Source organism: Scyliorhinus canicula, chromosome 4 (genome assembly GCF_902713615.1).
Source record: "Scyliorhinus canicula chromosome 4, sScyCan1.1, whole genome shotgun sequence".
NCBI classification, from domain to species: Eukaryota; Metazoa; Chordata; class Chondrichthyes; order Carcharhiniformes; family Scyliorhinidae; genus Scyliorhinus; species Scyliorhinus canicula.
The window spans coordinates 54,307,934-54,333,032 of record NC_052149.1 but is presented as its reverse complement, the minus strand read 5'-3'; the positions used below and the strand labels follow the sequence as shown (position 1 = coordinate 54,333,032).

Genomic DNA, 25,099 nt, shown 5'->3' with positions numbered 1-25,099 from the left:
CGTAACGAACGTGTCTCTCATTAGCAGGTTCAAATGATCAGTGGCCGAAACGGCCTGGCAATCACAGTCTCTCACCAGGGCGAGCAGGGCACACCAGAAATCTTCCACAGACTCACTGGGAAGTTGGTGTTGCGTGGACAGGATGTGCCTGCCGTAGATCTTGTTGGTCTGCTGAGCATAATTCCCCTTCAGTAGCGCCATGGCCTCTGCGTAGGTAGGCGCGTCCTGTACAAGGAGAAAGACGTTGGAGCTTAGCTGCGTGTACAGAATCTGGAGTTTCTGTGCTTCTGAGATTGGGTCTGGCGCAGACCCGATGTATGCTTCAAAGCAAGCTAGCCAATGTGCGAAGTCCTTTTTGACTTTGTCTGCTTGAGGATGCAGCTGCTGGCGATCCGGCTTGATGCGGAGGTCCATCTCTGAAAAATCTCTGTGTAATAAATTGATGCACTATCAAGCACGACGAGATGAGAGTAGAGATAATAATCAAGGCTTTATTACACAGAGATGTGTGGCCTCCTACAGCAGCTGGCGAAATGGCTGCTGTTCGGAAAGCACACACATTTATACTCCGCCTACTGGGCGGAGCCAGCAAGCAGGGATCTACCCCCGTACCTGTAGTACAGGGGCCTTACCGTAATACCAATATATACAATACAATAGTAGTGACTACCACACAACCCCGATAGGTATGCGAGAAAAGCTCAGCTCCGACACACCCGCCCTGCAAATGGCCCGTGGACAAACCTTCAATTAGATTATATTGGTACCCTTCCCCCCCCCCCCACTGCAGAAATGGTTACAAGTATGTGTTAGTGGAGATAGACACATTTACGAAATGGGTCGAAGCATTCCCATTGAGAACAAACACAGCCAGGGCCACCGCAAAGGTCTTAACAGAACAGATTTTTACAAGATGGGGACTCCCCCGTAGTTTTGAATCGGACCAAGGTTCCCACTTTACGGGAAGGGTCATGAAAAATGTTATGACAATCTTTGGAATTAAACAAAAGTTCCAGGTTGCCTATCACTCGCAGTCCAGCGGCATTGTGGAGCGCATGAATCGTAAGCTAAAAGCCACCCATAGGAAAATGGTGCAGCAGCACAACATGGGACACAGTGCTCCCATTCGCACTGATGTTTATTAGGAACACAGTGTCGAGCTCCACAGGATATACCCCCCCATACCCTCATGACCGGACGACCCATGTAGGGTACCGAATACTTATTTGGACTTGATTTGGCCAGCCCCGCAGTCACCACTGTGCCATGAGAAAGCAGTCCAGCACATGGTAGAAAATATTAAAGCAACACAACTCACTGCAGCTGTTCGACTAGGCGCTAAACGAAAGCGGAGTAAGGCCTGCTTTGACAAAACAGTACACCCGACAGTGTATACAGTCGGACAGCAAGTAATGATCACCTTGTACAACCCTAGTTCGTTCCTCTTCCCTAAATTTGCAGGACTCTATTCAATTTCAGACAAGACAAGCCCATCGGTTTATAAAATCATGTTTCTAAACGGAAAATCAGGATGGTTCCATGTTAATCAGCCTAAGGTTTATGGAATGCAGTGCAGCCACTCGCACCATCTCTCATTGGCGATGGTAGACAATGAGGATGCGCCCACTGACAACACGAGTTCCCCCTCCCCCAGCAGCAGCAGCACGTCCACAGACAAGACCTTTACCACGCCCACCAGAATCAAATTTCACCCTGACGCTTGATTCAGCTGCTAGCGACAGCGACAGCACTACCGAAGCCCCTGAGAGACCCGAACAACGATCCCTCGAACCAGGCCCCAGTCACTACCCAGAAGACGATACACTCAGCCCCTTTGAAGCAATTTATCTGCCCAATCCGGAACCTGACCCGCCACCCGACGATAGCGACACCACCCTGACAACCTCCCTACGGACCATGAAGCACTGGCACTGTGACAATTCCTGTCGCTTGACGAGAAATGACGAAATGGACCCCACATCGGCGCACGCCGTGTTAGCACGCAAACTCCATGAAAGAGTTTGGCACCCGGGAGATGGTGACAGCTACGAGTCTGACTCCCACCATGGTAAGCCCTTGGCATATCTTGTTGAAATAGAATCTTGAGGTGTCCAGATGATGAGAGTCAGGAACCGATGGAGATTTACGGTATCCTGTACCCTGATGGAGTCTGCCCGTTTTTTTTTCTTTAATTTGTTATTTTTAAATGTTGAATGTTTGTTTATTTGTGCGACTACTCGTGTCGATCTCACTGAATTTCTTGACAAAGTTTCTTCTTTCGGTCTCACACCAAATTTCTTGATGCAGTCATAATTACACTTCTGACGCCACATGGCAGTTAGTGAAACAAGTTTGTTTGCAACCCATATAGTTACAAATTCATACCGCTCTTGGAAGGTTACTCAGGCAGTGGAGTTATGGCACTGATCCCCGCCCTGCCTGGGGACCCCTGATACACTTGGTCAGCCAAGTTCTGGCAGTGGAGCAACGGCACTGATGATCGCCCTATCCGGGGATCCCACCCATTCTTGCCCTGCCGTGGAGCATACGCACCCATTCGACTACTTAGTTTCAAAACTCTTTTTCTGTTTTTTTTTCCAAGTCCTGTGGTTTAAAGAATGCTCTTTGCCACTACTTTTGCCGTTCCCGGCAACCCTTCGGTTGCTATTCCCCCACATATTATTTACGTGCAAGAAATACTTGTTTGGAAAAACAAGTTTGCAGAGGACGGAGAAATTGTCCGCCCACTCAGCTCATTGACCACTGGCTGCAAGAGTGCTCGCGCTGTGACACAGAACATTTTTGGGATGTCTTGCCTCCGCAAATGGTTATTTAAAAAAAAAAATGAGGGGGTCGCATATGGTGACGATTATAATGGGAGAATTGACGTTAAAGAGACACAGACTGAAATACGAGATGTTGAACAACACAATGATAACAGACACTATGCTTGTTCCCTTAGAAGAGATACGAAGACACTCGACGGTGATGGAAAACCAAAACAATATGAAGACGACCCTGATGATTGGCATCATGATCATCACTGGAACAGTCCAGTTGCGCGCGTTACCCACTTCTACCCCCCTCACCACACAGGTCCCGAACACGACCACTCAACACAACACCCCCAAACCAGACACTATACCGTGCACACACCCAGCCACCGGTACCCCCACATGGTGTGAGAACCTCATCAAGTGGTATTCACTGTCCTACACAGTGTCGTTCAGACAATTAGATTGCGGAAATGGAGACGGAGAGCCTTCCGTCCCCCCAGTATATACACTCAGAGCCCCTTTTCTCGGACTCCAGCAGACCCCACACTCTTTCTGAACATTTTCTTTAATAAATTCTGTGGTGGTTATTTTGTGAATAAAGTTTATTTTTCTGTGTATGTAAGTGTCAGTGATGGGAAGAAATGTGATGCTGCTATCGGATATTTTTGTATTGTAAGATAAGTTTTTGATTGTAAATAGCAGCATGAGTGTAGTCTAGTTGGAGACAGTTAGAGGTTCCCCTTTTACTGAATGTTAAATGACCACCTAGAAATTCTTAGACATGTGGTGTTTAGGGAAATTAGGTAAATGTTTTTGGACCCAAAGGACAGAGTAGAGTAGAACCTGTCCTTGGTTAAGGGTACCCGGCATCCCAAGAGAACAAAGAAGACCCAGTATGGTGATCCTTCACGCTTTGCGTTGAGGATCAAGAGGATGGAGTGTAGCCATCTTGGATGGCCACTTCCAACTAGGTACTGAGCAACTCGCGAAGACTGTTGGGTAAAATGGACAAGCCAAGAGTCAGGCAGGTTCAGAGCCTGAAATGCATATTTGTCAGCAAAGTCCAGACAGCATCGAAACTCCGTCCCATTAGCATGTTAATCAGGCCGATCAGCAGGTGGTGGCCCATCTCCCTCAACACAAAGGACTGGTACTCCAGCAACCGGGACAGTCCCAGACATTTCAGCGCCACTCCCTGTCCAAGGGAAACGCAAATAATGGGGTCAATGACCGCTTGGGGGACACCCAGCCATCCAAAACCCCGCCCACTTATTGGTTAAAGAATCGAACGGAGTGATCAGGGATCACCCAATTAGTAAGGCCCAAATCGAAGGACCGCCCAAAAGAGCACGAAAGCCCCCCCGAGTATAAAGGAAGAGTTCGCCATATGTTTGCTCTCTTTTAGCCTTGGTACCCCAGTCACAGCCATCGCCAACTGCAGCAACACCAGAAGCAAGTTTGAGTTCAACGCCCACTACCAGACGGATGAGCCCAGCTGAGCAGCAGTTACCACTTCGAACCCAAGAGATCCAGAATTGAACAGCGGCCACTGTTTCCTGACCTAAGCCGGGTGCCCGAAGTTGGGTGCCCGAAGTTAAGTACAGGTTGTCTTAGTAATAGGTGTAGTTGACTAGTAGTGTTTATGTTGCATGATTGATTGTATGTAAATAAAGTACCCTTGACCTTGAACTAACTAATTGGTGTTTGGCTCTTTGATCGATAGCCGGTTGAAACTTGTTGTGGTATCATTCGATACCTGGCGACTCTAAGCATTCGGACATAGACAATATGGAGAGAGGGCAAATCCACCGATTGCCCTAATTGGAACAGAGCCACAGAAAAGACCAAGTAGTAGAGATAAATCAACAACACTCACTAACACGTCTTTGCTGAATATCACTGATCCACCCTCAGAATGTCCTCCCTCAACCTCTCAGTCAACTTCACCCTCTCCCCGTGTGCCTGAATCAGTATAAATTACCCCCCTTACCACTGCTTTCAGGTCTCCCACAACATGGAGACAGAAACCTCTCCCATCTTATTCTGCTCCACAAAGTTCCGGGTGGCCATCCTCGCCCTCTTGCAATACCCCCTTATTCGCCAATAACCCCACTTCCAACCTCCACTGTGGTCTCCTTCGCCACCCGCAAGTCCACCCAATGTGGCGCATGGTCAGAGTCCACAATAGCCGAATACTTGGATCCAACCATCCCTGCCAACAGCACCTTATCTGTAACAAAACATATCAATCCGGGAATGCACCTGTTGCATGTGTGAGAAATATGAAAACTTCTTCACCCTCAGCCTCTCAAACTGCCACGGGTCAGCCCTCCCCCACATGTTCCATAAACCCAACAGCTCTTTCGCCATGGCCGAAACCTTCAGGGACTTAGGGCACGACCAGTCCAACCAAGAATCCAGCATTGTATTAAAATCCTCATCATCCTAATTTGGGGCATATACATTCACTAGCAGCACAGGCGTACCCTCCAACTTCCCACTCGCCCCTCTTATTGATCAGCACCGCCACCCCCTTCGCCTTCATGTCCCACTCTGAATAGAACACCTGACCCAACCAACACATCCTCAGCCTCGTCTGGCCCTCCAGCTTCAGGTGCACCTCCTGAAGAAACGCAACGTCCCCTTAGCCGCCCTTCAGCTGCAATTTGCCAAAAACAGTAAAACACTTACTCACTCCACACCCAGACACATTTAATACAACAATGCAGCCAGCGTGCAGATCCATTTTACCCACATTATCATCTACAAAGTTCAATGTCCTCACACACCTCCTGCCTTCATCCACCTGCTCAACACCCTGTGTGTTTGATCCACCTCGGCGGGAGGTGGGGGGGAGAAATGGTCAAAGACCGTCCCGTCCCCCACCAACTTCTCAAATATATTTGCCATGTACTTTGTGACTTGCGTTCCCTCAATCCCTTTAGGAAGTCTCACGATCCGGAATTCTGTCTCCTAAACGATTCTCCAGTTCCTCCACTTTCTCCCTCAACATCTTCTGGCTGTCCGCCACGAACACCATCTCTATCTCCAACGAGGCCAGCTGGTCCTCATGCTCTCCCACCGACTCCTCCACCTTTTGGAGCACCAGACTCTGCACCTCCAGTCTCTGCTCCACTCTCCCTAAGCGGTTCCAAAGCCTTTTCCAGGTCCTCTGAGGCCTCCTACTGAAACTTTGGGTTCAAGAAGTTCACTAGTTGTTCAGGAGACCACTGGATGGGCATTGACACTCAAGAACCATTTGCCATCTTTTCCTCTGTTGCACCTCGAATAATTTCTCGTCCAGGTGCTGCCTCTTGCTCGCTACACTCCTCATCTGGTAATACATAAATTGGCCCTACCGATGGAACACTTCTATTTCCCAGTGCTCATGCACCTTACACCACAAACACCTCTTGATCCAGGTGAAAAAAGACCAAGCAATCCCCCTCGAGTGGGAACCACCAAAGGTAGACAGGATGATAAACGGTACTGTTAATGTAATGGAGCATTCTAGAACGAGAGGTCAGAGTCTCAAGATAAGAGGTTGCAAATTTAAAATGGAGTTTAGGAGAAACTACTGCCAAAGGGTTGTGAATTTGTGGAATTCAATACCCCAGAGTGCTGTCAATGCAGGGACAGTGAATAAATTTAAGCAGGTTACTTCGTAATGGGTTGAAGGGTTATGGAGAACGGGTACGATGGTGGAGTTAAGGCCAGGATGAGATCAGCCATGAGCGAATGGCGGAGCAAACTTGATGGGCCAAATCGCCTAATTCTGCTCCTATATCTTATGAACCTATCTGTGACCACTCACTCCATGGCCCTCAATGGAAGTCCTCGTTTTCCTTTTGAACAGCAGCATTGCTGGTGAGTTCTGTTGTGTGTATGTGGTATTCCGGTATGACATCAAGAAGTAATTCACTCTTCTTGACAATGTACCTTGGCCCTTTGATACCTTGATGGAATGTTTAAGTGAATGTACGAATCGCATTGGCCGATCCATTTGTTACTGGATGGTATGGAGCTGAATTTATGTGCTATAAGTAGCCCTCGAACGCATTACAAGTGAACTTTGTTCCATTCTCACTTACAACCATAAGACACAAGAGCAGAATTAGGCCACTCGGCCCATCGGGTCTGCTCCACCATTCAATCATGGCTGATATTTTTCTCATCCCCATTCTCCTGCCTTTTTTGCATAACCCCTGATCCCCTTATTGATCAAAAACCTATCTATCTCTGTTTCAAAGGCACTCAGTGATTTGGCCTCCACAGCCTTCTGCGGCAAAGAGTTCCACAGATTTACCATCCTCTGCCTGAAGAACTTCCTCCCTTGAGGGGAGGTATATAGAGCTGCTGCCCTGCAGGCGGCTCTCAGTGCAGAGCAGTCGCAGGCAGGCACAGTTCTAGCTGATTAAAGCCACTGATCACTTCAACTCTCCGTCTCGTGTGAATTGATGGTTGCATCATTGTGAAAAGTTGTTGTCCCAGCACCGACCCCTGAGGCACACCACTAGTCACTGGCTGCCATCCTGAAAAATACCCCTTTATCCCCACTCTCTGCCTTCTGCCAGTCAGCTAAACCTCTATCCGTGCCACAATCTTAAGCTTAACACAATGGGCTCTTACCTTATTTAACAGTCTCCAGTGTACCAAATCTTGCAAATATTTCATCCAACTTCTCAATAGTTTGTTCTCTCGTCGTAAATTTCATAATCACTGCTTCCAGCATTTAGAGCGTGCATCCACAATTACGAGGAACATGTGTCCCTCAGTTAGACCAGCGTTGTCTGTGTGTATTCTCTGCCATGGCTGTGTTGGCCAGTCCCACAAATGTAAGGGTTGCAGAGGTGGAGTGTTTCTTAGTTTTGCACAGGACTGACATTGCCCCACTTTCTCTTGAATTTAAGCATCTAATCCTGTTCATCAAAATAACTGCCTGCTTGTTCCTTCATCCTCACTGCACCAGGATGTCCCTCATGTAGTTGGTCAAGGGTTTTATTACACAAACACGGAGGGATAATCACTTAGATTCCCTATAGTGAACCTCCATTCTAGACTCGAGTCTTATTGTGCTGCAGGGCTTGAAGTCTGGATTTTTACAATTTACGTCTGTCATCATTCCTTTTTGGACCATGTCCATCACTTCCCCATTACTGGATCGGTTCTTGTATACTTTTCTTCTTGAGATGAAGTCACAGGTATATTATCCACGAGTGAGAAATATAGGATGTTGACAAAAGTTTCATCAGGTTCTTGCTCGATTTGTAATGGCAATTTTGACAAAGCATCAGCATTTTCATGTTCTGATTTATGATATTGGATATCGTTTGTGTGTTCCGATAATGTCAAAAACTATCTCTAATCTTCTGGCTACTAAAGAAGGAATACTTTGACACGGCCCGAAGATTGTTGTCAAGGGACGGTGATCCATCAAGAGAGTAAAATGATGTCCATAAAGGTAGTGGTGAAACCTTCTTACCCCGAATATGGGGTGGAATTCTCCGACTCCCCGTTGGGTCGGGGAATCGCCCGGGGCCAGCGTAAATCCCGCCCCCGCCGTGGCCGGAATTCCCCTGGCGTGCCCCCCATGGCGATTCTCCGGCCCGCGATGGGCCGAAGTCCCGCCAGTCAGGCCTCTCCCGCCAACGTGGTTTAAACCACCTCTGTGCCGGCGGGATTGGCGGCGCGAGCGGGCCCCCGGGGTCCTGGAGGGGGGGCGCGGGGCGATCGGACCCTGGGTGGTGCCCCCACGGTGGCCTGGCCTGCGATCGGGACCAACTGATCGGCGGGTGGGCCAGTGCCTTGGGGGCACTCTTTTTCTTCCGCCGCCGACACGGCCTCCATCATGGCGGAGGCGGAAGAGACCACCTCCACCACGCATGCGCTGGTGGTGACGTCGGCGACCGTTGTCGCTCCGGCGCATGCGCGGACTCACGCCGACCGGCGAAAAGGTCTTTTGGCCAGCCCTGACGCCGATTGGCGTAGTGCCAAAGGCGGTTGGCACCAGTTTTAGCGCCAGTCGGCGGAGCGGGAGCCACTCCAGCACGGGCCTAGCCCCTAAACCTTTTGGGGAGGCCCGACGCCGGAGTGGTTGGTGCCACTCCGCTACGCCGGGACCCCCCGCCCTGCCGGGTAGGGGAGAATTTCGCCCATGATGCTCAAAGCTTCTTTTTCCAGTTTTTGCACTAGTAAGAGTTTGTGAAGCAAATGCTATTGGCCGTTCCTCTCCTGAAGGCATAATGTGCGAGACAACTGCATCAACCCCATAGGGTGATGCATCACAAGTGAGTTGTAACTTTAGCTTACGATTATAATGAACCAATAACTCTGGCTTCTATATGACTTCTTTCCCCTCTTTATATGTACTTTCACATTCTTCTGACCAGTGTATTCCCTGCAAAACAAATGTGCAAAGACTTCAGTTGAAGTGCCAAATTTAAAAAAAAAATTTCCAGTACCCAATTATTTTTTCCAATTAAGGGGCAATTTAGAGTGTTCAATCTACCTATCCTGCTCATCTTTGGGTTGTGGGGGTGAAACCCACGCAGACACGGGGAGAATGTGCAAACTCCACACGGACAGTGACCCAGGGCCGGGATTCAAACCCGGGTCCTCAGCACCGTAGGCAGCAATGCTAACCACTGTGCCACCCTGCTGCCCCTGAACTGCCAAATTAAGAACAAATTGACTGTAATAATTTATTAATCCTTGTTGTATCACATTTTGAGGACTTACTGCTTCTAAGAGAGCTGACATCATTTTTGGCTCCTTACGCAAGCTATCTTTATCTGTGATATACCCAATTAGTTTATAGATGTCTTGAAAAAGTCACACTCTTTCACGCTTAGAGATTATGGTTTTGTAAATGTTTTTGTGTAGCTTCCAACTTCACCAAGTGGTCTTGTTCATTTGAACTGGTGATGAGAATGTAATTGAGATAACATTGCACCCCATTTAGCCCACTCAGAATTTGATCCATGCACCTCTTGGGGGAAAAAAGCAGAAGAGATGTTATCAAAAATGGAAGTCTCTTGTAACAGAATGGACCTTTTGTGCATCACAATAGAAAGTAGAGGTTGTGATTTTGCAGCCACGTTCTTCTGTAAACAGGCTTGTGATTAATCAATTTTACTGAATTTCTGCTCTCCAGAAAGTCCAGTAAACAAGTCTTCAATCAGCAACAGTGGATCTTGCACAATACGGGTTAATAGTTGGTTTAAAATCTCTACACATCTTTACTGAGCCATCACATTTCAATACAGGAACTATTGGTCTCACTCAGTCACTTGTAGCAATTGGTTCAATGACTCCTGTTTGGACTAGTCTTTCTAGTTCCTCTTTGACTTTTGATCTGATGGCGTATAGTTTGATTCTACTTTGGCAAGCTGTTTCACCTGAGGAAGGAGCAGTGCTCCTCCGAAAGCTAGTGTTTGAAATAAACATGTTAGACTTTAACCTGGTGTTGTAAGACTTCTTACTGTGCTCACCCCAGTCCAACACCGGCATCTCCACATCTTGGCGAGAAATGTCCTTTTAAAATCTTTCTTAATTTGACATAGGTCTTATCTCCTGGCTTTGTTGGATGAAGTAAATTTTGCAACAGCATAAAAGTTTTGCACCCTTCTGAATGGAGAAATGTTATAAACTTTACGTCTTCTGGTGTTTGATTTGCTAGGTGATAAAATTGAATTCTCTCTTCTTATGAGTTTTACCGTCATTCGGATACTTGCTTCTAGGGTCCATACTTAAATTGACCTTCCTCCCTTCCGTTTCTTTTTGATGTATGAACAAGACTTCCTTATCCACAATGCAAACTTTTGCATTGTGGATTTGTCTTTTACCCGAGTAGTGGTTTGTACAGAGTCTAGAGCCTTAGGAATCCCTATTCCCACAGCCTGTTTCACCTTTCCACGTGCATGGTCCCGGCACCTAAAATCTGGCCACTTCCAATAGCAAATAAATGTTCGAGTTGTTCCACTTACTCACAGGTGTGTTCCAATTTTTTTTTAAACCTTCAGCATTGGCAACTTTTGCTTCACCCAACGTGCGTGTCCAGTCCTGAGAATCTTTTCTCCTGTCTCTTCGCCATTTCCACTTTTCTTGTTCACAATTTTGGCCTCCGAGGTTTTGTTTCTTGCCTCAATCCTTGTTGCCATTTTTCTCTTTTGCTGTATCCTCTAAGTGCTGCAACGAGAAAAGATATGGAGGTACTGCACACTTGGATTTCTTACAAACATGATGCAAGGTTTTATTGGGTGTTGCTCATACAATCCAAGATGGAGAACTGAAGCCCATGCAAGCACTCTGCTGAGTCACTATAGATCACTTGACATTCCACCAGCGGAGATTATTATTTGATACATAATAGGAACCACTCCCTAAAGCTTTCCTGCCTTCATATGAAATGTAGGTTAGCTGGTAGATTTGAATTGTTTGTATATTTTATAGGTGGACCTCCTATGGTGTTGCCCCTGGAGAATCAGGACAACGTGTATTTCCTTCTCGCTTTAGAGATGCTGTAAGTAATAGGTATAGATGAAGCTCCAAGCAGTAGCTAGATCTATACCACATGATGTAAAGGGTTTGGAGAATAATTCTCTAAACATCTGATGACACTATTGTTTTAGAAAAGGAAGGAATTTCTCCCTGTAAATATCTTGCATCGAATGTTATTTAAGCATATTATTTGGCTCTTATCTCAAATTGTTTCTGAGGCCTTGTGTGAATTGGCGTTTTGTGCTTTTGATTTGCCAGAGTACCTGCACTTCCAAAGTGATCAGTTGGCTGCAAATCATTTTGGGACATTCTGCAATCATGAGGATGATGATATAATTTCAAGTTCTTTCTTTAAGCATTCTTTACTTAGACAGTAGTTAAACTAAATAATGAATAAAGCAACAAGGAGTAGCTGCTTTAGTATCCAGAGGGGGGAGAGAGAGGGGGGGAGGGAGTTCAGTACAACTCCAAGGGAGATGATTAAACTTCAGTCCAACATTGACGAATGTGTATCCATACAAGGTACTATGTGAATGCAAATATTTATTTCTAAATCACCTAAACTTTCCTCATACAGTGTAATTAAAGCACAGTATACCTTCAGTGCCTCTGTACCCAGGATCATCTTCCCTCTGATGATGCTGAACACCAGATACCTAACCCCAACCTGATAAATGTTCCCTACCATCTAGCTAGTAACCTGGGCCTTTAATATGGTAAAAGAGAATTTTTAAACACAAAATGCAAGGTTCACAACATAATCCAGATTTACAATTTTCACAGACAGTTAGACAGGATCACAAAATAAATTCCTGAAGATATGAATATCAGTGATAGAATATTGTGTGTTAAGGGGTTGTCAGTACATGTCTGCACCCACTAGGGACCCTCAAAGGTTTTGAGCAGTCCTCCAAAAATAAAGTTCTAGCTAACACTGCCTTTCACCCAACATTACCTCTTACCACTGACTGACAGCAGTGGCCATTGCATCCTTATTTATGGAGGGAAAATGGAACTGTGGGAACAACTCCGAACAACCAATAACAGCTGTGGCTCTGGGCTTTCTTGGCTGATCCAAAAGTTGGGAGTATCTCAACATGCCACTGCAGCACTTTGCACCGTCTGCCCCACTGATCACCCATAACCCCCACCGACTGCTGAGGACTGTGTGGCTGAAAGTTATCGCTAATAGGGAATTGGCAATCGTGGTTAAAGTGCTCTTGACTCATGTCAAGTGGATTCCCGTGGGTAGGCGGACCATCTAGCATGTGGGAGTCATTGCCTAGCATTCCGATCGCACCTTGGTGCCTGGATGCTGTGCCTAAACACTGGGAGGCAATACCACACACGCATCTGAACATCAAGGGGATGGGACACAGTTTCGGGGACATAACCATGGCCGGGGGGTGCCATGAAGAGGCAGGGTTGCCTGGGGAGATGGGCATATGTTCTGGGGATCAGCTCGGATTTCAGAAGAAAGTGACAGAGTTATCATAATGGTTGTGTAAAAAGCTGTTTAGTGTGCTCTACAATGCCCCATTCCTGATAGTGCCGCTCCACAACCCCTATCCCGGTGCCCTCCATGATCCTCAACATGCTTGGTCCTCCTAGCTCTACCACTATGTCTTGGTGTTTCCCCAGGATGCACATCTGAGGTGGAGGCAGTCAGCTGCTTACCTCGCCCGATGGCCCTTGATTCCGTTGGCGGGTTTCCTTGGGGGGGGGGGGGGGGGCACTGTTGAGGCTCCATGGGATGCATCCAGGTTGACACTCGGTGCCCCCTCCTCCCGATTGGTTCCCATAGGGCCCTGAGGTTCACCTTGGGATGGAGGCGCAGCTACTTTGAGCCCCGGCTGCTCCTGCATCTTCTAGCTCTGCCAGCCCTGGCGATTCCCCGTGGTCACTCATGGTGCCGAAGTCGTGCACCAGGCTGTCCATTGCGGTCGCCACCCGAGTATTTTGGCCTCGGTGCCACTCATTGCCGGCGCCATCTGCGCCCATAGCCTCTGGGACTCCAAATGGCTACAAATTTGTTGGAGTGATGCTGACATCTCCCTCTGAATGTCCCGGTCGTTCCCTATTGTCTCCATCAGCTCCGGGTAACCCAGTTCCAGAGGGTCAGCATCAGGTTGGGACCCAGCTGGGTCCTGGGATCCAGCAGCCCTCTAACTGCTGTCTTGCCTGGAAGTTTCTGCCTCCACCAGATGTGCATCATCAACAGTGTGGTGCTCACCAGATTGTATCCCAGATGCCTGAACACTAGTATTTCCCACCCAGGCACGTGTATCTGTGCTAGTGGAGGGTGGAGAAGACAACTGTGCCGTGACTATATCGATTACATCCTCGGAGCTGTCCTCCGATGTGTTCTCCTCCGAGTCAGGAGAGGGGTCCACCTGGGATGGGCCGGCGCTCTCGGCTGGAGGACCTGCAGGAGAATGGACATGTGGTCGGTGAGAGGCATGGGTCAGTCAGAAAGGCAATCACTACTCACATTTGACAGGTCCTCCGGGTGGATCCCGGTGGCTCCTGATCTCTGCCGCACCGGTCATCTACAGGGCCTGCTTCTCGAAGGAGGTGAGGATTCTCAAGTCTGGCACCCCTACGCCAGTCTGGGCCCTCTCCCGCCAATTGAGGGAGAGCTTTTCCTGAGGAGGCATCGAGAGAGCATCATTAGCCACACACGTGGTTCAGTATTCTGAGAGAGGGTGTGCTGGGGGTCACTTGGAGAGTTGGGGGCTGGATGCTCCCTTTGGGGGGGGGAGGAATATTGGTGTAGGCGTTGACCGTCTTCCTGCACTGCTGGCTAGTTCTCTTGGACATAATGTTGGAGCTGACTGCTGCCGCCACCTGGTACCAGGCAACAGCTCACCCTCCGGGACACCCAGGGGAGCAGGACATTCCTCCTAGTCTCCGTATCCAGGAGCCTCCCCAGGTCAGCATCCCAGAATCCTGGGGCTGGTCTCCTCTGTGCTATTATTGCCATTATTGCGAGCTGGCTGGGGTTGGCCGAGCAGGTGCTGTTTAAGTGCTGTGTGACCTTGTTAGTGGGGGGTGGCTGGCGTGCGCAATCCCGGCAAATCGGCTGGCGAGACATTATTTGCGTTGAGAATCTGGTGAGACCTGCTCAAGTGGACCAATTATCATTGAATTGCGTTGCTGGTTTCGCTGGGCCGAGCGCCGGGAACACTTGTGATGCACAATCAATTGCACAAAGACTTGAGTTGGGTACAACTGAGGCTTTATTGCTCTAAGATGTTTGGCCTCCCACAGCAGCTGGCGAATTGGCTGCAGCATGGAGGACACACATATTTATACTCAGGGACTGCCAACGTACCTGTAGTACAGGTCCTACCATACATCACCTAACAGAGGTGCAACAGTGGTTTACCACATTCACCCCCTGTTAAAATTGAGTCCGGCTCAATTGGTTTTCTTTTTACATTTACGTTTACAATATTTGATAGAGAGAACAAAAATGTCTTTTGACGTCCAGTGGACCAGTTAGAGGTTTACCGGTCCGGGGCCTTGATGTGCCGTTGGGAGCGATGTAGTAGTGGAGGCGCCGGCGATGCTGGTCTGTTGTCCGGAGCCTCCGGGAGCGTGCCGAAATGCTCTTCATACTCGGGCAAGGGAAGGACGGATGGTCCCGGGGGGGGGGGGGGTTGCTGCTGGGAGCGTCAAGGGAGGGAAGGGTGGTGCCGGGCCGGGGGTGTATGTGTGCGTGTGTGAGACCTGCTGGTGCCAGGTCCCTGAGGGAGACAGTATCCTGGCAGGTGTCGGGGTACGCCATTTAGGTATACTGGGGGTTTGCATGGAGCAATCGCACCCTTTCCACCAACGGGTCCGCCTTGTGGAGTCAGACATGCCTACGGAGCAGGACGGGTCCTGGAGCTGCCTGCCAAGTCGGGAGCGACACCCCGGATGTGGACTTCCCGGGGAAGGCAAAACGACGTCCATGGTGTGTGTTGCTAGTGGCAGTGCACAGAAGTGACCAAATGGAGTGTTGTGCATCAGGGAGGACCTCCTGCCAGCGGGAGGCTAGGAGGTTCCTGGACCGTAGGGCCAGTTGGACGGCCCTCCATCCCATCCCATTCTCTCTCTCTACCTGTCTGTTTCCCCGGGGGTTGTAGCTTGTCGTCCTGCTGGAGGTGATACCCCCGCTGAGCAGGAACTGACGCAGCTCATCACTCATGAAGGAGGATCCCCTGTCACTGTGGATGTAGGCGTGGAAACCGAACAGAGCGAAGATTGTGTTGAGGGCTTTGCTGACCGTGGCAGACGTCATATTGGAGCATGGGATGGCGAAGGGGAATCTGGAGTACTCCGACCATACTGAGAAAATACGTGTTACGGTCGGTGGAAGGGAGGGGGCCCTTTGAAATCCACACTGAAGCGCTCAAAGGGGAGGGAGGCCTTCACCAGGCGCGCACGGTCCAGCTGGTAGAAGTGCGCTCTTGCACTCCGCACAGACCTGGCAGTCCCTGGTGATTGTCCGTACTTCCTCGACAGAGTAGGGCAGATTGCGGGCCTTTATGAAATGGTACAACCGTGTGACTCCAAGGTGACAAAGGTTGTCGTGCATGGTCCGGAGTCGGTCTACCTGTGCGCTGGCACATGTACCTCGGGATAGGGCGTCTGGCGGCTCGTTGAGCTTACCGGGGCGATACAAAATCTCGTAATTGTAGGTGGAGAGCTCGATGCTCCACCTCAAGTTTTTATCATTCTTGATCTTGCCCCGCTGTGTGTTATTGAACATGAAGGCTACGACCATTGGTCAGTGAGGAGAGTGAATCTCCTGCCGGCCAGGTAATGCCTCCAATGCCGCACAGCTTCAACGATAGCTTGGGCCTCTATTTTGACGGATGAGTGCCGAATTTCTGAGGCGTGAAGAGTGCGGGAAAAGAATGCCACAGATCTGCCTGCCTGATTGAGGGTGGCGGCTAGGGCAACGTCTGATGCGTTGCTCTCTACTTGAAAGGGCAGTGTCTCGTCTACTGCGTGCATCCCGGCCTTGGCGATATCGGCTCTGATACGGGCAAAGGCCTGTTGTGCCTTGGCCGTCAGGGGAAATTGGGTTGACTATATGAGTGGGCGGGCCTTGTTTGCATAGTTTGGGACCCACTGAGCGCAGTACGAAAAGAACCCCAGGCAACGTTTGAGGGCCTTGGGGAAGTGGGGGAGGGGGAGCTCCATGAGGGGGCGCATGCGGTCAGGATCGGACCCCAGAACTCCGTTCTGGACCACATAGCCGAGGATGTCTAAGCAGGTTGTGCTAAACATGCACTTCTCCTTGTTGTAGGTGCGGTTTAGGAGAGTGGCAGTGTGGAAAAATTTGGCAAGGTTGGCGTCGTGGTCCTGCTGATCATGGCCGCAGATGGTGACGTTGTCTAGGTATGGAAGGTGGCCCGCAAATCGTACTGGTCGACCATTTGGTCCATTTCCCTTTGGAAGACCGAGACCACGTTGGTGATGCTGAAGGGAACCTTGAGGAAGTGATAGAGGCGGCCGCCTGCCTCGAAGGCAGTGTATGGACGGTCCGATTTACGAATGGGGAGCTGGTGGTAGGCGGATTTGAGGTCTACCGTTGAGAAGACCCGGTACTGTGCAATCTGATTGACCATATCAGATATGCGTGGGAGGGGGTACACGTCAAGTTGCATGTACCGATTGATGGTCTGGCTGTAGTCCACAACCATTCTGTGTTTCTCCCCAGTTTTAACTACTACCATTTGGGCTCACCGGGGCTAAGGCTGGCCTCGATGATGCCTTCCCGAAGCAGCCGCTGGACCTCGGACCTGATGAAGGTCCTATCCTGGATGCTGTACCGTCTGCTCCTGGTGGCGACGGGTTTGCAATCTGAGGTTAGATTTGCGAAGAGGGAAGGCGGATTGACCTTTAGGGTCACGAGGACGCACACAATGAAAGGTGGTAGAGGCCCGCCGAATTTCAGGGTTAGGCTCTGGAGGTTGCACTGGAAGTCCAGGCCGAGTAGTAGGGCAGCATAGAGGTTAGGGATGACTTAGAGGCGGAAGCCGCTGAATTCTACGCCCTGGACCGTGAGTGTGACTGTACAGTACCCCAGTTCCCCAGTACCACGGAATGGGATCCGGAGGCCAGGGAGATTTTTTGGTTGGTGGGGAGGGAGGGAGGGAGGGAGCAGCACCTGACTGTATCCGAGTGGATGAAGCTTTCGGTGCTCCCGGAGTCCAGCAGGCAAGAGGTCACGTGTCCGTTGATTTTAACGCTGGTCGATGCAGTGGCCAGGTTGTAAGGACGAGACTGGTCGATGGTCACTGAGGAGAGTTGTGGTCGGTCGTCTCTGGTGTCGGATGATGGAGAGCCCGTGGGGCACAGGTCCTGGAACGCTGGCGGTGCCCATGTGCCGTGGGGGAGAGAAGATGGCGGCGGCTGAAGATCTTGAGGAGGACAAAATGGCGGCGCCCATAGGCCGCACGTGGCGGGTGTTGAACTAGATGGCGGTACCCATGGGCCGCACGTGTTGCTCGGAGGGGAAGATGGCAGCGCGCACTGGCCGCCCGTGGTCTGAGGGGGAGAAGATGGCGGCGCCTACTGGCCGCGCGTGGTCCGGTGATGTGAAGATGGTGGCGCCCATTGTCCGTAAACGAGGGGGGTGGCGGCAACTGCGCGGGCCTGGCACACCGTGGCGAAATGCCTCTTCTTGCCGCAAGCCTTACAAAGGGCAGTGTTGGTGGGGGTGTTCCTGCTGGCCGCAAAAGTAACATGAGGGACCCCCGGGGTTCTCTGGCTGGCGCGTGGCGCTGGCATATTGGCTGGGTCAGGCCCCCGCTGGGGCGGCCGTCTGTGGGGTCCACGATGCGTAGGAGGGGTGGGCCGTGCGGCTGGGGGTGTAGGCCTGAACGTTGCGCAAGACGACCATCATAGAGAGCGCTAATTTCATTGTCTCTGCTAGGTCGAGCGTAGCCCCTTCTAACAGTCGCTGGCGTATGATGTCCGTTCCAATCCCCGTAACAAAGCGTCCCGCATGAGGAGGTTTGAATGTTCAGTGGCCATAATGGCCTGACAGTCACAGTCCCGGACGAGTGGGATGAGGGCCCGCCATAAATCTTCTATGGACTCACCAGGGAGTTGAGAGCGAGTGGCGAATACGTGCCTGGCTAAGAGCGTGTCCGTTTTCTGAGCGTAAATCTCTGTGAGAAGCGTCATTGCTTCGCCATAGTTCGGCGCGTCCTGGATTAGCGGAAAGATGCTGGAGCTCAACCTTGAGTACAGGATCTGTATCTTCTGAGCCTCCGTGAAAGGGCTGGGCGCCGAGTTGATGTACGCCTCGAAACAAGTTAGCCAGTGTTGAAAGTCCTTTTTGGCGTTGTTTGAATGCGGATTCAGCTGCAGGCGATCCGGTTTGATACGGAGGTCCATCTTTTGAAAATCTTAGAGCAATAAATTGATGCACGATCAATTGCACAAAGACTTGAGTTGGGTACAACTTGAGGCTTTATTGCTCTAAGATGTATGGCCTCCCACAACAGCTGGTGAAATGGCTGCAGTATGGAGGACACACATATTTATACTCAGGGACTACCAACGTACCTGTAGTACAGGTCCTACCATACATCACCTAATAGAGGTGCAACAGTGGTTTACCACAACTTGGAAATTTTTCTGGACGATAGTGCCCTTCAGCTTTTTGGGACTCCTTAGTTTCAGAGGAATTTCCATGTTGTCCAAATCATCCCCCTGTGTCCCTCGAAGCTGAATGCTTAGTCCAGTTTGCTTCTCCTAGTTTCCAGGCCTGGCAAAGGGATCAGACTGACCTCTTCAGCTTCTACTATTGCCCGTTCTTCCTGACGTCAGCTCCATCCCCCACCTAGCCTGCCAAAGACAGGCTGCTTCCTGCACCGAGGGGTCCACAGAGTCCAATTGTTCCCCTGCCCTGTGTTCTCCCCCATCAACATGACCTGTTGGCAGAAGCCTGGCCATCAGAATTTCTAGACAGCCATTTGGAATGCCTTGCAGAGAATGCCTTGAAGAAGATGGGCCCACCGTCCATCCTTGTGCCAAATTAAGGAACTGGGACCCAGTCCGACTTCCTTACTGTGCATTGTCTGAGCCTTCCTTGATCTTGTTTGAGAGTTAGTTGCAAATATTATGATGATTTTTTAAAAGTTAGCAAACCTCTTTGGGAATTTAGTTACTTTTGCCTAACTTTTATAAAATGATGAATGTATATTATTTTATAGACATTTGCATGTTGAATTATGTCGATTTAGAATCATATAGCTCCTTAAGCTATTTTAATTATAATTTTATGAAGATAGCTGAGGCAAATTCCTTGGGACATTTTCCCCTTCCGCTGCAAACTCACATTTTCCACACACCTCATTCAATCTGATCTGTTACATTTGCTGCTCCCAATGCAGCCTACTCTACACTGAGAGACTAAACGCAGACGGGGTGACCACTTTGCAGAAGATGTTCAGCCCAACCATAAGCAGGACCCAGATCTTCCTGTTGCTTGCCATTTTAACTCACTGTCCTGGTCCAAGTCTACATATCTGTCCTTGGCCTGCTGCAATGTTGGAGTGAAGCACAACGCAAACTGGAAGAACAGCACCTCACCTTCCAATTTGGCACGTTCCAGACTTCTGGACTTAACATCGAGTTCAACAACTTCAGACCGTGTACTCTCCTCCACCTTCACCCCACTTTTATTTCGATCAATTTATTTTCATTTCTTCCATCGATTCATCTTCCCCTCACCATTATTCCCCTCCCAACACCACTAGGGCCATCTGTTCCCCATTCCAAGTTGTCCTTTGACACTCTACTTACTTTGTTCTGCCATTACCACATTCTGATCTCTTGGCGTGCCACTATCAGCACCCTTCTTAATCATTGTCCTCACGGGCAGCACGGTGGCCTAGTGGTTAGCACAACCGCCTCACGGCGCTGAGGTCCCAGGTTCGATCCCGGCTCTGGGTCACTGTCCGTGTGGAGTTTGCACATTCTCCCCGTGTCTGCGTGGGTTTCGCCCCCACAACCCAAAAATGTGCAGAGTAGGTGGATTGGCCACGCTAAATTGCCCCTTAATTGGAAAAAATAATTGGGTAATCTAAATTTATAAAAAAAAAATCATTGTCCTCACCATTTACATTCCCTTGTCTTTTTGTCCACGGCATCCTTGTTAATGTGAACCTATCGCTGACCCTCTCTTCATTCTCACTGCTCCACCCCATCCACACACACACAAAAGTATAAATCTCACCCTATGATGAAGAGTCACCCAGACTCAAAACGTAGCTGCCTTCTCTTTCCAAAAATGGTGTCAGACCTGCTGAGATTGTCCAGTACTTTCTGTTTTTATTTCAGATTCTGACATCCACAGTAAGGGCAGCACAGTGGGTAGCACCGTTTCTCCACAGCTCCAGGGTCCCAGGTTTGATTCCCGGCTTGGGTCACTGTCTTATGTGGAGTCTGCACATTCTCCCTATGTCTGCGTGGGTTTCCTCTGGGTGCTCCGATTTCTTCCCACAAGTCCCAAAAGACGTGCTGTTAGGTGAATTGGACATTCTGAATTCTCCCTCTGTGTACCCGAACAGGTGCCGGAATGTGGCGACTAGGGGCTTTTCACAGTAACTTAATTGCAGTGTTAATGTAAACCTACTTGTGACAATAACGATTATTATTGTTATTAATTTGCTTTTATCAGCCATTTTTCCGGTTGTGGTGTACCAGAATTGCTCTGCAGTGTCTCCATTGCATACCAATTACAAGTCTAAATAAACTGATGGTGTTAACAAGTTGGGTTACATAATAAATTTCAGACGAAGTTAAAAATATGAAAAATACTTGTGTTACAGAGGACTGAATTTTTTACAACATGCAATGGGAGTGTCGAAAGCAAAAAGGTTGAGAACCCTTGGTGCAATAAAATTAGAATTTAACTTATTTTGTCACTTTTAAATCTGCACTTGATCCTACAGTGTGTGTTATTTGGCATAACATCAGTGGCTTTATAACAGTGTAGCTAACATCCATGGATGATCAAGTTTATATATTAATATAGATATTTTGTTTATTTTTATTTTAATAATTAAAGACAAACTTGACTGTGACTTCGCACCTTGTCTGAACTATGGCACATGTACTTCATATCCCTTCAGTAGTCTTGGATTTCTTTGTATTTGCCCTTCTGGATATTATGGCGACTTTTGTCAACATCGTGCAATAGGTAAGAACTTTCAATTATTTAAATGTACTGAACAGTTTCTCAAGTGTTTATTATTTATCTACATTATGTGAAAACCGTTAAATGTTTAGAGGTGGTTTACTTGAAATGACTTTTTCATGTGGTTTTATTTATTGTATCACTTCATGATTTTTTTATAATATCCAATACATAGATAAAGATTTTAACCATATGCATCTAATAATTACAAGCTGGAACTGCCCACATATCTTGTGCCACCTGGATCCTACCAATTGCAACATTCTGTGCAGGCCTTTTGCTGGGTGATGAAGTTGCCCACCCAAATATCGAGATTGGGGCCTGATGACATCACTGTGCCCTAAATGCAATTTTAAACTTAGGTCTGAGCAGGGGAGCAGTTGCCCCTTTTCTGTCATGAAGATGAGGCAAGTTTTTTTTACTTTTCTAGGGTCATGTGCAGCAGTCGTACTTAAAGTATCTCACAGAACATTGTCTTGCCCCGTACTGCCCTTTCACCCTCCCTTCTCATAGACCATTTTCTTGCAATTCCCGGAGTGAGAATTTTTAGAAGCCAACAATTGCTTACTGCTGACATTGCACCTGGAAGTTAAAATAGTCATGACATTTGCTGCAGCAGGTGAATGCAGTGTCAACCTCAGTCAGATGACTTAAACAGTTTATTCTCCCTCGTTCTAACTAAGAAGAAGTAGAAAGTCTCGAAAGAATTATAGTGCCAACAACAATGAAGAAAATCGTACTGCTAGCTAGCCAGCAACTTGCCTGCCAGGTACTAAGGACTAGATTTTCCCCTCCCATTTTTCTCAGACAGATTACCGATAGGACCGGAAACTCTCATGAGAATCCCAAATCGCGTTTTATGCTGATGGCAAAGTTCACCGCGATTCCCCTGTCAGTGACTGGCCAGATTTCCTTCCATGCAACGTTGGGAACCTAATTTGCATTTATTTGCATCTCATCATTGAAGCTTTATGTAGGAATCATTCCCTGCCTGTCAAAAAGTCTTCCCACAGATTTCTTTCAAAAGGCGTGTATCTGGTGAACTGACCAGCGAAGGGCATTTGGAGATGAGCGGAGAGCTAGTAAAAAAGAGGGGAGAGCAGGCAATAGGGAAGGAGTTACGGGTACCAGGGAAGGTCTCAAAAGGTAAAGGGGAATGACTCAGGTACTGGGGAAGGACATGTGGATATCGGGGAAGATCTTTGGGTAAGGGGCAAAAGGAAACAGACAAGAACCTCTGCCTCGGGGAAAGGGACAAAGGCCTGTCAGGGAAGGGATAAGCCCCTCAGAGTTGAGGGGCTATGAGTCCAGGCCAGAAGGAAGAAGACAGGCAAGTGAGAAAACCACAATTCTCGAGGCTGCCTTCTACTACTGGGCCACAACTGTGGGAAGGTCATCACACATAAAAGGGAAGCCTGTGCTGTGGGTGGATGGCCAGTCATTACTGATTGACGGACCCATTCAAACAAATCCATTGTTGGGGTGTATCGGTCTGCAGGCTTACTACTGACAAGGGCAGGCCTAATAGTAACACTTTTCAGTGATGTACATTCCTTTGCAGCTGAGATCGTTCAGCTACAACTCTATCAACAAACCTAACTGTCTAACTGCTCACTCGATTATGCCCACTAAATCACCACTGATGTGTGTGGTTGCCATTGGTTGGTGCTCAGCAGTTAACCGTTGACGTGCTGACCTCCAGATTCAGTACCATTGACAATTGGGCAAGTACATCCATCGTTGTGGACAGTTAGCAAGGGCACACTGGTTGAGGAGAGTGTGCCGACCCATAAGACATGTGCTGAGGTGCATTATGTCAGGTATATCTCATTGATTGGGTTGCAAGCAAGGTGTTTGAGTGGAAATTGGGACGCAGCGTCCGTCTGGGATGAGGCTTCAGGGTGATGTCGGGTGGCCAAAGCTGTGGCCACTCGGTCAAGTTGCGTGGAGCAAGGGTGGTGTGGGGTCATGCTCATTCAGGGAGTGACTGAAGGACTAGTCATCAATGTGGTTGCCACACATAGATCACTGGCCATGGGGATGCAGCTCCTGACACTGATTGGGAAAACGATGCACCCTGAGAGACAAATGCTAACTGTCAAGTCTCTCTTTCACATTGCAATAAGGCGAGTGAGGGCGAGATGCAGTCTGTTAAACTGCTGATCATTCTTCTGGCTCATGGAGAGGAGAGAAGATGTCAATGGAGGCACCTGATTCTCCAGATACACGGGCAAAACCCTGAGGAGGAATGGGTGGCAGGGCCTGCTCCATAGGCAGAGAAGGTACCTCTTGACCAGCCACTCAGATGCATCTTTCAAGACCCAGGGTGTATTAACAGTGCCTGATATTCATGCATACGGGTGAAAACCAGTGTCTCCAAAGCCGACTCTTGTCAACGGAACTGGTTGCTCACGTATGCACCTTTTTGCAGGATTTGCCGCCAAAGGGACCAGGAGGGCATCTGCTGTCCGTGGCGTTGAGAGTTACAGCAACGCTCATCTTTTATGCGACTGGTTTCTCCCAAGGCTCTGCGGGTGACGTTTGCGGCACCTTGCACGCCTCCACACAGAAGTGCATCCAGGAAGTGATGGGTGCAATCTTCACGCAGGCACACAACTTTGTTCACTTTGACTGGGATCAGAAAAGCCAGGGGCCATGGGATTTGCGCAGATATCTGACTTTTCACAGTGCAGAGTGCCATTGACTGCAATTGCATGGCTCTCAGATCTCCGGGACATCATGGAGTACAGTTTGTGAACCACAAGGGCTTCCACTCCCTGAATGTTTAACTGGTCGACCACCACACAAAGCAAATCCACCAGTATCTCTTCTGTTCCCTGGGAGTGCATACGACCCATGCATCCTGAGCAGCTCTTAAGTCCCCGACATGATTGATGTTCCACAGCGGCTACAGCGTTGGCTCCTCAAAGTTGGAGAAACACAATGACAGGGGATATCCACTGAGGATGCGGCTGGTGATGCCTATGCGGAGACCACAGAGTATAGCTAAGAATGTATACAATGAGGCTCATGCTGCTACTTGTACTTTGGTAGAAAATACCGTAGGAATACTGAAGATGAGGTTCTGGTAGAGCCCTGCAATAGTCCACAGACGGTGTCACACATCAGTGGTCATCTGCTGTGTCCTGCACAAAGTGACGTTTAAGTGGGGGAGAGGAAGTGCCTGAGGAGAAGATGGAGGAACAACACGTTTGCTCAGCTGTGGAAGATATTGGTGGACAAGGAAGAGGAGGTCCTGGAGGGAGAGAATGTCAGCTTTAAGGCAGTGGCAATGGTAGTGCTCATTGCTGCCAGATTAATGGAGGGTGATGAGGCCAACCATTGAGGACATCAAATCGTCTTTACCTCTTCTGTGAGCATTGCTCTCCCATGTGACTGATGAGAGGGGGCACACCCCCTGTAATAAGGCTCATGTAATGGGAAGAGGGTGGTTGCCCATGGTCCATTCATTGCAGGAGGTTGATGACAACTTGCAGTGGGGATAGTGCATAGATCCTTAGAGGTACTGTGAATGTCTGACTCTTGTCTGACAGATGGCAACTCACTTGCTGTCAATGACCAGAGTCATGTCATATCGTGGTTGGAGGGAGTATTT

At 48.9% G+C, this 25,099-nt stretch overlaps 1 protein-coding gene across 7 annotated transcripts in view; it reads left to right on the top strand.

Annotated features, from left to right (window-relative positions):
- The window catches only part of LOC119964595, a 405,789-nt gene that overhangs the window by 37,653 nt on the left and 343,037 nt on the right, over positions 1-25,099 (top strand). For 4 of the 7 annotated variants that reach the window (XM_038794278.1, XM_038794277.1, XM_038794279.1 and 1 more), the window contains exon 2: positions 21,355-21,486. In XM_038794278.1, coding sequence (XP_038650206.1) covers positions 21,355-21,486 — 132 coding nt within the window. Of the gene's footprint in view, positions 1-21,354; positions 21,487-25,099 lie in introns of those variants that run through there. The other 3 variants (XM_038794281.1, XM_038794282.1, XM_038794280.1) reach the window with 2 other exon arrangements.